Source organism: Nicotiana tomentosiformis, chromosome 6 (assembly GCF_000390325.3).
Source record: "Nicotiana tomentosiformis chromosome 6, ASM39032v3, whole genome shotgun sequence".
NCBI lineage: Eukaryota > Viridiplantae > Streptophyta > Magnoliopsida > Solanales > Solanaceae > Nicotiana > Nicotiana tomentosiformis.
This window is the reverse complement of record NC_090817.1, coordinates 112,360,207-112,372,979: the sequence shown is the minus strand read 5'-3', so window position 1 is coordinate 112,372,979 and position 12,773 is coordinate 112,360,207. Positions and strand designations below refer to the sequence as shown.

The window sequence follows — 12,773 nt, the reverse complement described above, 5'->3', positions numbered from 1 at the left end:
TTCAATGTTTATATCCGGTATTCATGCATGAATACATGTATTTATACAAATCTTCAAAATACATACATACATGCAAAGAATAATGTATTTATACAAACATACAATGTATTTGAGTGAATTTATATATAATACAATGTATTTGTATCATTGTATGTGACTAAACAGCAAAGAAGAGAAGAAAGTTCGCCGGAGATGGCATTTTCCGGTCAAGTAAAATATTGTATACATTGTATTAAAATAAAAAATGGAGACGAACAAAAACACCGGCCCTTGAATCTTCTCCGGCGTAAAAAATATTATAGTATCCGTGTAGAGGAATCCATTGCAATATCTAGCGTAGAAGAAAGCCGCAGTCTCTTTCTTTCTAATATTGCAGTACAAATTCATTGCAAATATCCGGCGTAGAAACTAAGCAGTACAAATCTATTACAATATCTGGCGTAGAAACGAGTCCAATAATGTTTTGATTCAACTTTTCAAGAGTCGATGCTCTCTGATAAACCTCAAACACCGCGAACGCTCTTTTTGACCATTTTGTGTTAATCATGTTCTTGTTTTAATTAGTTTGAGCAAAATTAAGATCTGGCAATCATGTTCAGCGATTCCAATATTCGGCCAGATGAGAAGATTGTGTTCGAAGAGAGAGAAGGAAGAGAGATTGAAGAAAAAATTTGCTAAGATTTTAAGAGAGAATCGTGTGTTAACTGAAAGAAAGCGAACTAAATAAAATGTGATGATAATGTGGTTGTTAATACGCTATTAATCAGACTATATGTACTAAAATTCATCCATGGCTAGTTCCTCTGGGCAAGCTGCAATTTGAGGTGTGACATTTATTTATATTAAAGAGATTTGCATAAAAGTACAGCCTAACACAAGCACCTACGTAGCTATATTTAATTTTTAAGTTTATAGCCGTAGTTTATACACCCGGTACACAGTGCTGGGCACAGGTGAATGTTGTTAGACGTGCACCTTCACAGAGGCGCGGAATCAGGTTTTTAATACCATGAATACATCACGATACTTGTCATAATATCAAGATAATATCAAGTGACATATATATTTTTAGTGTTTTATAACATATTAATAATTTTGCACATTATTCAACGAGATAAACTATAATCTTGCCGATATAAATCTGTGTTTGTCATTAATATTATCAATTATAATCTGACAATCATTGCATAATGTTTATCTTTAATCATGTTCAGGTTTTACCATAAAATTCAAAATAAAAAGGGAAAGCAGAATACTAATGAAAATTTAATACTGTAAAAATTGAAACTTTGCAAATTTTTATAGCTAAAAGAAGAATATTGAAAATATCAAAAAGCTCTTAGAGCATATGACGAGTTCTTTATATGTGAATTGCTTATCCAAAAAAAGAAAAAGTATATTTTATCCTAAAAATTTGAAAAAGAATTTCAATAATTTGATTGAAATTCAAATATGTTTAAGCAATAATTAAACAAGTCTCGTCACGGACTTAGATCTTATCATCACATAAATTATTTATAATAAAACCAATTTATAATAGTTCAAGATAAGATAAATCTCGATGGAAGTAATAAGTAGTTTAATATCTGACTCCTTAAGTTGTTGTTTACCCGAAGACTTGGAGAAGGGGATAAAATAGGAAAGAATGATAAGAAGGAAAAAAAGTAGAATTAGAACAAGCAAAAGAGCTACGAAGTACAAATTAAATACGTACACTTGTGACGTAACATGTCAAAGTCGCATCAAAATAATTTACTATTTATCAGTTTTTGTCTGTAGTGAATATGATAAAGGGGAGCATCAAAGCAAACTGACAACTACAAGAAAACATTTAGTAAAAATCAAAAGATTAATGGAGCTGGGGCAGTTTGCGATCAATCACTGTTATATGGAAATCAACAATTAGGTGGCTGATACTTTGGCTAACTTAGGAGTACTAAACAAGTTCAAAACTATCTTCAATACGGCTATATCCACGCCATCTCAGGTTAAAGCCGCAATGAAGATGGACCGAATGAACATGCCTACCACAAGTTCATTATTAATGACTTATTATTATGTAAATATCCTTCTCAATGAAACTGTTTGAAATATTTTTTGAAAGTTAATTAAGCAAATGCATTAAAAGGAAAGTAAACAAATATTAGCTAAAAGATGCATAAACTAAAGAAATCTCTACATTCTAAGCTAAAATATGTTTAACAAGTTTGTGATAAAAGGACTAACACTTCCCTGAAAGAAACTACATTGTTGATCCGTGCAACTATTAAAATGACTGAATAAGTAAAATTAATTACTAGTGGCTGTCACTGGAACCAATCAGAACTGCAGATCGCACAAGTAAAGCTTAAAAACAGAATAACAACAATATACCCGGTGAAGTCCTAGAAGTGAAATCTGGAGAGGGTAGTGTGTTCGCAGATCTTACCCCTACCTCGTGGAGGTAGAGAAAGCTTAAAATAGACTGCGCTATTTAATGACTAGGACTCGTGTAGGAGGAGCTTTGAAGCATAATGGAACATGATTAAAAAGGAATGTTACAACATTTAGTATGGTGATAATTAACTCTTACCTATGGGGAAAAACCTAAGGATGGATTCAATGAGTAATTCAAAGAGCAATCATAGAAAGAGCACGCAAGCTTTCCTCGTCTGTTTCCCAGAACTGTGAATGTCTTGAACGTGTAAACCTCTCATACACAAGCCGAACACCTCTTTCCCATCGACGAGCAGATTGAGAATTGACGGTGATTTGGCTCATTTGGAAGAAAAAAAGCCTAAAAGAATGGACCAAATCGGAGTATTTTGGTGAGGAGTTTTGAAACTACAAGTTGCTAGTCTTATCAGAAAAGGGAATAACAAGCTTACTATTAAAGGAGTATTTATAGAACTCTGAGAAGATACCATCAGATTCAGCTTTACAACAATCAATAAATGCAAACCCATGAATTGTTAGTTTATTCTGATGGTTTGGTATCTTTATTCTTGTGCAGCAAATGGATGGATATTATGTAAGTGAGAAGAAGGATTTTGGAGTGGCTTTGGAGATAACAATAAATAGATACCAAAATAAATAGATACAATACATATTTTAGTGGATGAGAAGTCAAAATCATGACAACTTCTTCGTATTCCTCATAGTACTAGTAATTGGTCCTCGGAAATTAAACACTAAGGGATCGTTTGGGTCGGACACAATACTTAAACAGAGGTGATATGCACCAAAAGTCACAATCTAGCTAAACTTTTATTGTCCCAGTAACACTAGAAGAATAAATGGTGATTGGAGACCACAAATATCTCATCCATTTAAATGCTTTGACTGGTGAAAATACAGTATATTTGTTGAGTAAATATAATTCCACATCATGTGAGAACTTTAGATTAGGACAAATGTTGCATGTGAGAACTTTAGATTAGGACAAATGTTGGGGCCTAGGTTTAGTCGAGGAAAATATCCTAGAGATTCAAAATAAAAAAATCAAGTGATAAAAAATCTTACCTATTTCAACGGCACGATAAGGTAAAATGATGGGACATGAAGGTGTTTTTTATGATTCCTATTCCTACTCATTCTTGATGTAAATGGAATTTTCATGAATTCTACTAGCATCCAATAATTTCCTTTTAAGAGACTCAAAATTGACAAATGGTCTAAACAATCTCGAAAAATATTAGTAATAATTTGGTAATGAGTAAGAGAGAAAAAAGACTGAAACTTGCAAGCCTAAAGGGATAGAAGGTTGCATAATGGAAACTCTCACTTATATATAGCTAGCTCCAAGCAGCTAATTATCTTTTCATTCTTTTTTTAAAAAAAAAACTATTAGAGAAAGGGGGAAGACAAAGGGGAAGGAGTATTACACAGGTGGCACTCATTGGCAGCTCCGCAAGCAGCGATACTTTCAACATACTACAAAACGCTTAGGAACATTAAAGTGTCAATCAATTTAATCTTCATTTTAGAACGTTAGATCAATCTTTTAGAATGTTCCATCAATCCAATCAAAATTACATAACCGAGATGCAAAACTTCTGCGCGCATGGCCACATTTGGCTAATACCTTTTTTATTTTGGCGGAAAAAAGGATGAAATCACAAAGTAACTCACGATCACGGAGTTGCAAACTCGGCAGTATTACAGAGCAAGTACTGGTGACAGTGAGAATCACTAGAACTCTAACGCCCTCGAAGCTGTGGCCTCAAAATTTGGGCTAGATTTTCATCGCAAATGTATTTATGCCACTTACAATGAGAAAATTAGGATGACTTACAGTTCTGGACTTGGATGGCATTGAGAAGATATACACTAATTGGCCAAGGACAATTGAGGCAGTCTTCGTCATAAGAAAGCATAATCTACAATGAGGTCACCAGTTGATGGATCGAAAGATGTTTTAATTTCTGCTGAGTGACAATCACTGGTTGTAGTGGTAGATCTATGGCTCCCCACGGCCACGGGCTCCTTCAGAAGTTTTACCCCTTGCTTCCAGTATCTTTGTTCTGAATCAGACAGAAGTTCATTAAGCTAATGCAACTTCACGTCAAGGATAAAGGGGTAACGTAATATTTTGTGAAAAGAAAACAGGACGCAAGTATTTGGCACTCCAAGCAAAATCCGACATGTCAAGCAATTTTCGTCTAGACTGACTTAAAGACATACCTGGTCCTGTAGACGAGACAATGGACTCTTCTGTATCCATCACCCAGTCAATCCAAAGAACAAATCCGTGACATTTTCCACGCGCAATAAATTCTACCTGCAACACCTTGGTTTCGTGAGCTAATGTCGCAAACTGCCTTTATTGTGAACAAAAATAGATCCTGCAGAATCTTGCTAGTAGCCATGTAAGACCTGATACCTGAGCTTTTCCAGAAGACAGGCTCATCGGTTTCAAGAAATTGAATTCCATGATAGTAACTATGTCACTCAGTTTCTGCAATATTCAATCTTAATTGTATTAACAAACAGATTTAGATTGTGTTGTAGATAGTCTCATTTGGAGCATTCTTCTTCATCAGAAATGATGTAAACTACCTTACTCTCCCCACATTGCCAGATTGAAAAAGGCAGAGTAGGATTCTCTTGTCCAGCAGGTAAACCTCCACATGCCCCTAATGTGGAATTGACAGCTGAATGATCAAAACCTTCAATATCTTGCAGGCACCTATGACTTCTCCAAAGGTCCTGCAAGAACAATTTAACATGTCATTCACATGATATTAAATCTTCACATGGTTAAAGCATTGAAGCTTACAGGAAGAGACATCGCACAAGCCTTTAACAATCCTTTGCAAGGGATAATTATCGCATCTTCTGATAGGATTGAATCCAATAAACTTCTTTGCTTCCTACAAACAATATCAAGATCAGCACAGATACTTATAAGTAAATCCCGTGAAAAAAGTTCCACACTTCTTATAGGTATTCTAACAACCCCCACCCCCACCAAAAAAATAGGAGAAGAAAGAGCAGTATAATTGAAGAATTGGAACAAAATTACCACAAAAAAAAAAGAAGCAGATATGCCATCGAGTGTAATGATAATAGGTCACACCTGCATTGCTGTCGTGGTCGTTTCTAATTTTCAGTATCTCCAACTCTGGAGATTGTTTTGCGAAATGGTAACCGCTCCATAAATGTAGAGCTCAGTATGATATGAATATTTTTATTCCTTGATACAGTAAACCCCATACCCTCCCCAAAACCCCGTAGCCAGTCCAATATCACTGTACTCCCTTGGTGATTCGAATCCCCAACCTTATGGTTGGAAGTAAAGGTTATTTACCACTAGGCTTTCACTCCCTTGCCAGCTCAGAATAATTTTAAATTATAGAATTATCTCATAAAGACTTTTAACAAACGAACTAATGCTCGTTTAGTAGTAACTGATAATATGGTTAGGTAGTTCTTTTGTGTTGATTGTGATTCCCACATGGCTTGCAGGAAAACGTGCTGTGCCTATGCATTCTGATTAAATTCAGGTGATTGATATAGGAAAATATGGAGTATTGTTCCTCATATTATTAGGCATAAGGTGGGTGATGTACAATAGTACAGTGCTTCTGAAGCCGGAAGGGATGCAGAATGCAGAAAAAAAAAACTGAAGGACAGTTCCAGCATGTTCTTCTGGGCCATTTGGGGATAGATACAAACAATAGCTCCTTTGAAGGAAAGAAGTCAACTAGACACAGGTAAAGCATACTTCCCTCAATCTAATGTCTGGTGTAATCTAGAACTTGTAACGGATACAGGTGGCATCGTTGAATTTATAAGCTCCCTGCATAGTAGCTCAGTGAGACACTAGCTAAGGTTTTCTTTTTCACTAGCTAAGATTTCATTACATATTACGAATCATATATGTTATCAAAATTCTACAGTGCTAATGATATCACTCTTTTTCTGTGACACAAGACATAACTGCTGATCAGCACTGTTAAGAGATTATCAAAACAGAAGAGCTGGGCAAAATCACTAACAAAAGCAAATGCAAGAAAGAAGTAACAAGTATTAATCTACAGAGATAAAACTCCAAGATTGTTGTCAAAAACATAACATAAATTATTCAGCATTCACCGAATCATTTCAGTCATAATGTCAACCCAGTGAACTAGAATCAAAAGAACGAGTTACATCATTTACCAAAACCGCAGATTTTGCCATGGGAGCACACTGTTGTTTCCATAATAGAAAGGTTCTCCAACTATCATGTCAATCTACAAATAAATAACAAATCATCAGCATTTGAAAGAAAATGGTATAGCTTTAGGCAGGCTAAGTTATATATTTGAGATATCGTGCAATATATGGTTGAAGAGACAACAAGAAGCAATCTTTTGCTCGAGGTTCAAGAGAAAAGATGTTAAATTTGGATTTTCTACCTTTCTCCGACTACTTTGAGAGGTCAACAGTTCACTCATCTTCTGGACTTCTACGTGATCCTTTAAATAACCATTTGAAGTCGCAACAGCTTGCAAATATTGCGCACCTTTCTCTTGAAATCCTGGAAACAGTGATAGCACATGAGACCCTTTTGCGAGATGGGCGAGAGCAACAGCCAAAAATAGGCTATCATCCACAACAACACACAGGGAGGGCAATTTCTGCTTCATCTGTAAGGAAGAAAGAAGCAAGATTAACTCTAACTGACAATTTGAAGTAAATAAAATTAGTAAACTAAACAAGCAGTTAGTTCCATGTAAAAGATAATAACATGCATGATCTTACAAAATAAGCACATATGATCAGTGATCTAGCTGACTTTGTTTTTCAGTATAACAGTTAATGCAGGAAGCAAAATGAAAAATGAAAAGATAGAAAAATAACAAGAAAAAGATTAACAGTAAACTTTTTTCATCAGATATTTTTTTTTGGTGAAGTAAGATAATTTTATTAAATGGCATCAAGAAGATGCATAGCAAAAATATACAACAAAAGTGTAGCTGCTCATATACAAAAACTTACTGAATAACTAAGGAGCAGACACAATCCAAAAAAGATTCAAAGCAAGTTACAAGGGCCTGGTTGAACCAAGTAAATAGATTGATTAGACAAGTTGCTTTAAGAGAGTGATTAGGAGTTGAAATCCCATCAAAACATCTGCGATTTCTCTCTTTCCAAATGCACCAAAATATAGTAGCAGGCACCATTTGCCAAGTTTTTTTTATGGAATTCCCAACTCTCCATGAGCACCAGCTCTCATAAGCATCCTTGATACTGTAAGGCATGACCCAGGCAAGTCTAAAAACTGATAAAAACATGTTCCTTATGTCAGCTGCTACTGTGCACTGAAGAAACAAATATCTCACACTCTCATATTCCTCCTGGCACATAAAAAATCTGTTCACTGTAGGAATACTTCTTCTACTGAGGTTGTCTTGAGTAAGGCAGGCTTCCTACAGGCTTGTCCAGATAAAACCAATTACTTTTATAGGGAGCTTGGTTCTCCATATAAGCTTCCATTGCCATTTGTCAATCAGCTCTTTATTGGAGCAAAGATTGTCATATCCTCTTTTGACAGTATAGGTTCTATCTTTGGAATCTCCCCATTCCAGCTTGTCCTTCACCTGAGGGTTGACCTTAAAATCTGATAATTTTGAAAGCAATCTCAGCAGGTCATTTAGTTCCCAGTCATGGATATCTCTTCTGAACTGCAGTGCCCATGAGTTATCTTGCCAATAGTGCCCAATAGTGGAATCCTTGTTGCTGGCCAATACAAATAGACTTGGGTGTTCGTCTTTCAGAATCTCTGACCCTAACCATCTATCTTTCCAGAAAGAAATATGAGTTCCGTTCCCAAGCTTGAGTGATGACTTGAGTTGAAAGTCACCCCATAACTTTGAAATGTGTTTCCATGGCCCAGAACCATGTGGCAGTCTACTCTGTCTAGTACACCAGTTGTTAGCCACCCCATATTTTGCTCGGTCGTGCCTTACAGCATAAGGAGGGGGAACAAGATCATACTCATGAAGTAAAGAATCACCACACCAGCAACTAGGCATTCACAGTTTAAAGAAAGTGAGGGAGAAGGGAACTGGGAACAGGGAACTGAGAAACTACCAGTAAGCAGGCAACATCTGAACGCATATTGGCTTCGGTTCATCAAAAGCAAACAAAGGTACGGTCAACCAGCATGGATTGCAAACATCCGAACAGGTTTCCATTTTCAGTGTCCAGGTTAAGGTCCACAGCGTCCAATTCTAAAGAACTATACTTAATGAATGTACATGTACAAACATTCTTTTGGTAGGTGGTCCCAAGGGATAAATGTGCTAACTTACTGCATTTTTAATAGCATTTAGAATGGAGCATCTCCAACTGACGTCACTGTATAATGCAATTTTTTCTGGTGGCAAAGTGATTTGGTACTTCTGAGTACTGAGCTCACTTCGTCCAAGTTTCAGGTTCTGGGACAAAGTCTTCATTTCATATGAGATGCTAGTATCAGTGTGAACAGCCAGCAGATTAACTTCTTCATCCTTCAATAAAGACAAACCTTTCTTTGGGATGAACCAAACACACTGTTTCCAATGGTCACACCAGTTCTGACAACCTATAGTGCATGCAGATAAAAGCACAAATAAGGAGTTATTTTGACTGTGATATTTTTTTTTTGAGATGGTATTTTGACTGTGATATTAGAGAGCTTGTTACTCCACTTTCCATTTATAAGCATGTAAAAGATACCAACAGCAAATATAATGTGAAAGAATACTCCTTGGTTATATAAACAGCTTTTTAAAGAAAAGCATTAACCAGGAAATGAAGTAGGGAACTCTATACAACAATGTTGAAAGAACATCTCCACCTGGCTTTTTCTTTTGAGGTTAGGCAACGGGAGATATTTTAAAGAACCATTATAAAGTTTCATAAAGCCCTTCTCCAACTGTCTGTCACCCCAGGTAGCACACTTAACATGAATTTTGCCCTCGTGGTAAAAAGAAGGAAAAATGCAGAGATACTCTACTCACGGCTGATGGACGAATTTAGTCCTTCCACACAAGATGGGCAACTTATCCATTTTGGTGCAGTGGAGTAGAAGACAGTGCCTGTTTCATCAAGCTGGAGCAACCACCTAAAAAAAACCAACTCATAGTAATGTTTTCCACATAAGAATGTCAGAGCACACAATAACTTCAGCACCAAAATAATTACCATGAGATTATAGCATGAATAGTGCCAGTATCAGTAGCTTTTACACTCATTTCTGTTTCGCGATGACTCTCTGGCCTTCTCCAAAAGTCAAAATCAAATACTTTGAAGGGTTCTGATAGCTGTAGAAATAGAAGTGAGTGATATTTCAGAAGTTGTCAGTATAGAAACATCTTTTACTCTGAAGTACTTTACCAGTTTGATGTCTTTTAATGCATCACAATGCATGGAAAATTGTTGGCGTTTGACACATAAAGCTGTATCCATTTCGTCTGGAACAAGACGAATTTCATCTAGTACTCCTTTTTCATTGTTAAACAAATCGTGCAGCTTCCACAAATCTGAGCTTTCTACCATCTGAAAGGCAATGTGGGGAAAAAATAACTGATTTACAACCACAAGAACCCAGGGGTGGGAACATACCCTATTAATTTTAGCCCATCACAACCAAGAAATATTTGTTTTTTGATAAGTCATTAAGTCCATCACAACCAAGTAATATGATGGCACACAAGCTATTACTCACTAGCTAAGTTTAATAAATATAAAGGGAATATCCAATTTACAGATCTGAAATGAGCTTTAGTAACTATATTCATGATGATTTTATCCAAATTTTACTAAGAAGCACTTGCAACTGCATCCGTATTTAAGTTGATACAAACATAGTAAACCCAGCCTGACAATCAGGACATACAAGTATAAGAAGCAAGCTAAACTTATAACCTGACAATAGTAACACCATGTGATGCAGAGCTAGACCTAAAAATGAGTAAATCAAAGCTAACTATAAGCAGTAAACTAAACTTACAATCTGCAAAAGAATACTTAAACATAATAGCCTTGGTCAAACACCTGACCATATATCGTTGCTCGGTAAGGCACTGTTTTTGGATTGTCTGACAGTAGGTTGTCATGAGCATGCTGCAGAGTTGGAATTAACCCTTCTCCCAAAAGCTCAGAGTCGAGTATTTCACTAACCTGAATCAAAGGGTAAACAAATATCAAACACTCATGCAACGATGGCATACCCTTGGTTAACAATCAACCATTCAACCTATTTAAAACATAAAAAGCAATAAGCACTGGTCCAAAAAAACTTAAAGTAGGCGTCATGTTAAATAATGTTACATTACATCAACAAGATCAAAAAAGGATTGAAAATTGTTAAAATATTTAAACAGTAGATTATACGTGAAATTCTTCAAGTAAAATTGCACTGAATACATAATAATCTTTCTGATACCCAATTAGATGTTCTTGCAATGTATCCTGATTAGTTTATCAATCATAAGTACATGTTCAGCGGAAGTATGCCGATACTCTGAATCTTGTATATTATAAAATTAAAAAAGGCTAGTGTACTCACAAGCACATCTGCCCGTGAAGGCATGTCCACACCAACTTTTAATTCATCTGACCTCTTGTTAAGGATGCGGATTTTTCTCTGCATACCATTGGCATGCAAAACCTTCCGCATCAATTTTACCATTGGAAGATATGACTCACACGCGGTAACTATCCCCTTAGAACCTGAGCTCTCCACTGAATCTCCATGACCCATTGCTCGGGCTGCCATCATAGATAATAAACCAGTTCCCGCTCTGCAATTTGCATTATGAAGCAGAACCAAAGATATAAATATGTTGACTACCGAGCAACAAACCATACATCCACCTGTGGCAACTCTTAAGACCTCCCCAATTGTGGCAAAATTTTGTCAACACTAAGTCATAATCTATATAGACCAAGCTTTTCTCACCTTTTTTTCCTTATTTTCAGTTGGTGACTTTTACTTTATATATTATTGAGGTATATATTATCTTTCATCTATTATCATCACAAACCAATTTTTTTTAGCGTTTCGCCTTTCAATTGTTGCTTATTTCCGAAGAAGCTGAAATGGCAAAGAGCTTAAAACAGACCCTCCGTTTAGGTCTTGGATTTTCTGCTGATCCTATTCTTATAAATTAAAGGGGTTGGCTTTTTAGTAAAGCTAAATTATTTAGCAAAAATATTTCCCAAAACCATTTTTGGCCCGAGCCAAACACGCCCTTAAATAAACACATTATCAGGAAAATATAGTGAATACCCAATATCAAGAACATGGCACGGCTTGGTTATGGTCTTATCAATGGCTTCCCTGTAAGCTTTATTCCTACGAGTATCATTCAGCATGTCAAGGTAGGAAGTATTTGCAAGAAGCTGCTTTGTATTACTATCTCCTGAAGCCTCGTCTTCTTCAATGATGACCCATTCGGAGTTTCCGGTAAGCGGGTCGACTTTGAGCTGGAACATTCGTGACCCGGAACTCATGCTTCGGACTGTGAACGCCTTTGAGCGAGATTTTGGAATGTTGTTAAAGGAAGAGAAAAATAATTTGGGGTTTAGGGTTTTAGGAAATAGGCACTGCATAGGTGTATGGAGTATTATGAAGAAATATTTGGTCTGATGGTGTATTTCATTTCTCCAGCAATTTTTATTTACATGGCCAGTTTACATTCCTTACTTTTCCGAATTAGATTTTAAAAAAAAACCAAAATAGTCCCCAAGTTTCGTGATTAATTTAAAATTGTCCCTTAAATATAAGTAGAGTGTAGTCTCCAAATATTATTTAATCTAGAGGCAGACTTCTTTTATTTACGTTCCTATCTTAAAATGATTCGACGCTAAAATACCATAATTTTAAACAAATGACCACTTATTCTTCTTTCTTAATCTATATTATTATAAAAGCACAAATGTTAAAACGTTAAATGTTGAATGACTAAAATATCCCTAAAATATTGATAGACTTTTATACCCTTTGAAAAAAAATTAAGCTCCATTCTATGTTGGATAAAATTGTAATCTCTATTAGTATTTTAATACTATATGAACTAACATTTAAGATTTTCAAGTTGACTAAGAATTCGTCATTTCAGTCTCCTACCAAAACTTTATTTTTGAGTTTTCAATAATAAATACTTAACATACTTTAGAAAAACTATTATCATTAAGTTTTCTGTCTTATTTCAACTAAGTTACTTATTGATAGGAGAGATATCTCATGTTCCGTTTAGAATTTAAGGTGACGTAGTGCACTAACTCTATTTGAATTGCAATTGGAAAATATTTTATTT

General features: G+C 35.6%; 1 protein-coding gene across 2 annotated transcripts; it reads right to left on the bottom strand.

Annotated features, from left to right (window-relative positions):
• Positions 1 to 2,155: 2,155 nt before the first annotated feature.
• LOC104113300 (protein arginine N-methyltransferase 1.6) lies at positions 2,156 to 12,109 on the bottom strand. 2 transcript variants are annotated; one of them, XR_690197.4, is made up of 15 exons: positions 11,744 to 12,109; positions 11,021 to 11,255; positions 10,507 to 10,632; positions 9,847 to 10,008; positions 9,655 to 9,773; positions 9,471 to 9,574; positions 8,781 to 9,052; positions 6,882 to 7,112; positions 6,643 to 6,716; positions 5,258 to 5,351; positions 5,038 to 5,187; positions 4,862 to 4,936; positions 4,663 to 4,759; positions 2,868 to 4,502; positions 2,156 to 2,776 (listed from the first exon to the last, which is right to left on the bottom strand). XR_690197.4 is itself a non-coding variant. In XM_009623420.4 (14 exons), the coding sequence occupies exons 1-14, from the start codon at positions 12,064 to 12,066 to the stop codon at positions 4,342 to 4,344; spliced, it is 2,223 nt and encodes a 740-aa protein (XP_009621715.1). In that variant the 5' UTR covers positions 12,067 to 12,109; the 3' UTR covers positions 2,156 to 4,341. The 2 variants fall into 2 exon arrangements, 1 of the variants encoding a protein (XP_009621715.1); XM_009623420.4 differs by having other exon boundaries at positions 2,156 to 4,502.
• Between the last annotated feature and the right edge of the window lie 664 nt (positions 12,110 to 12,773).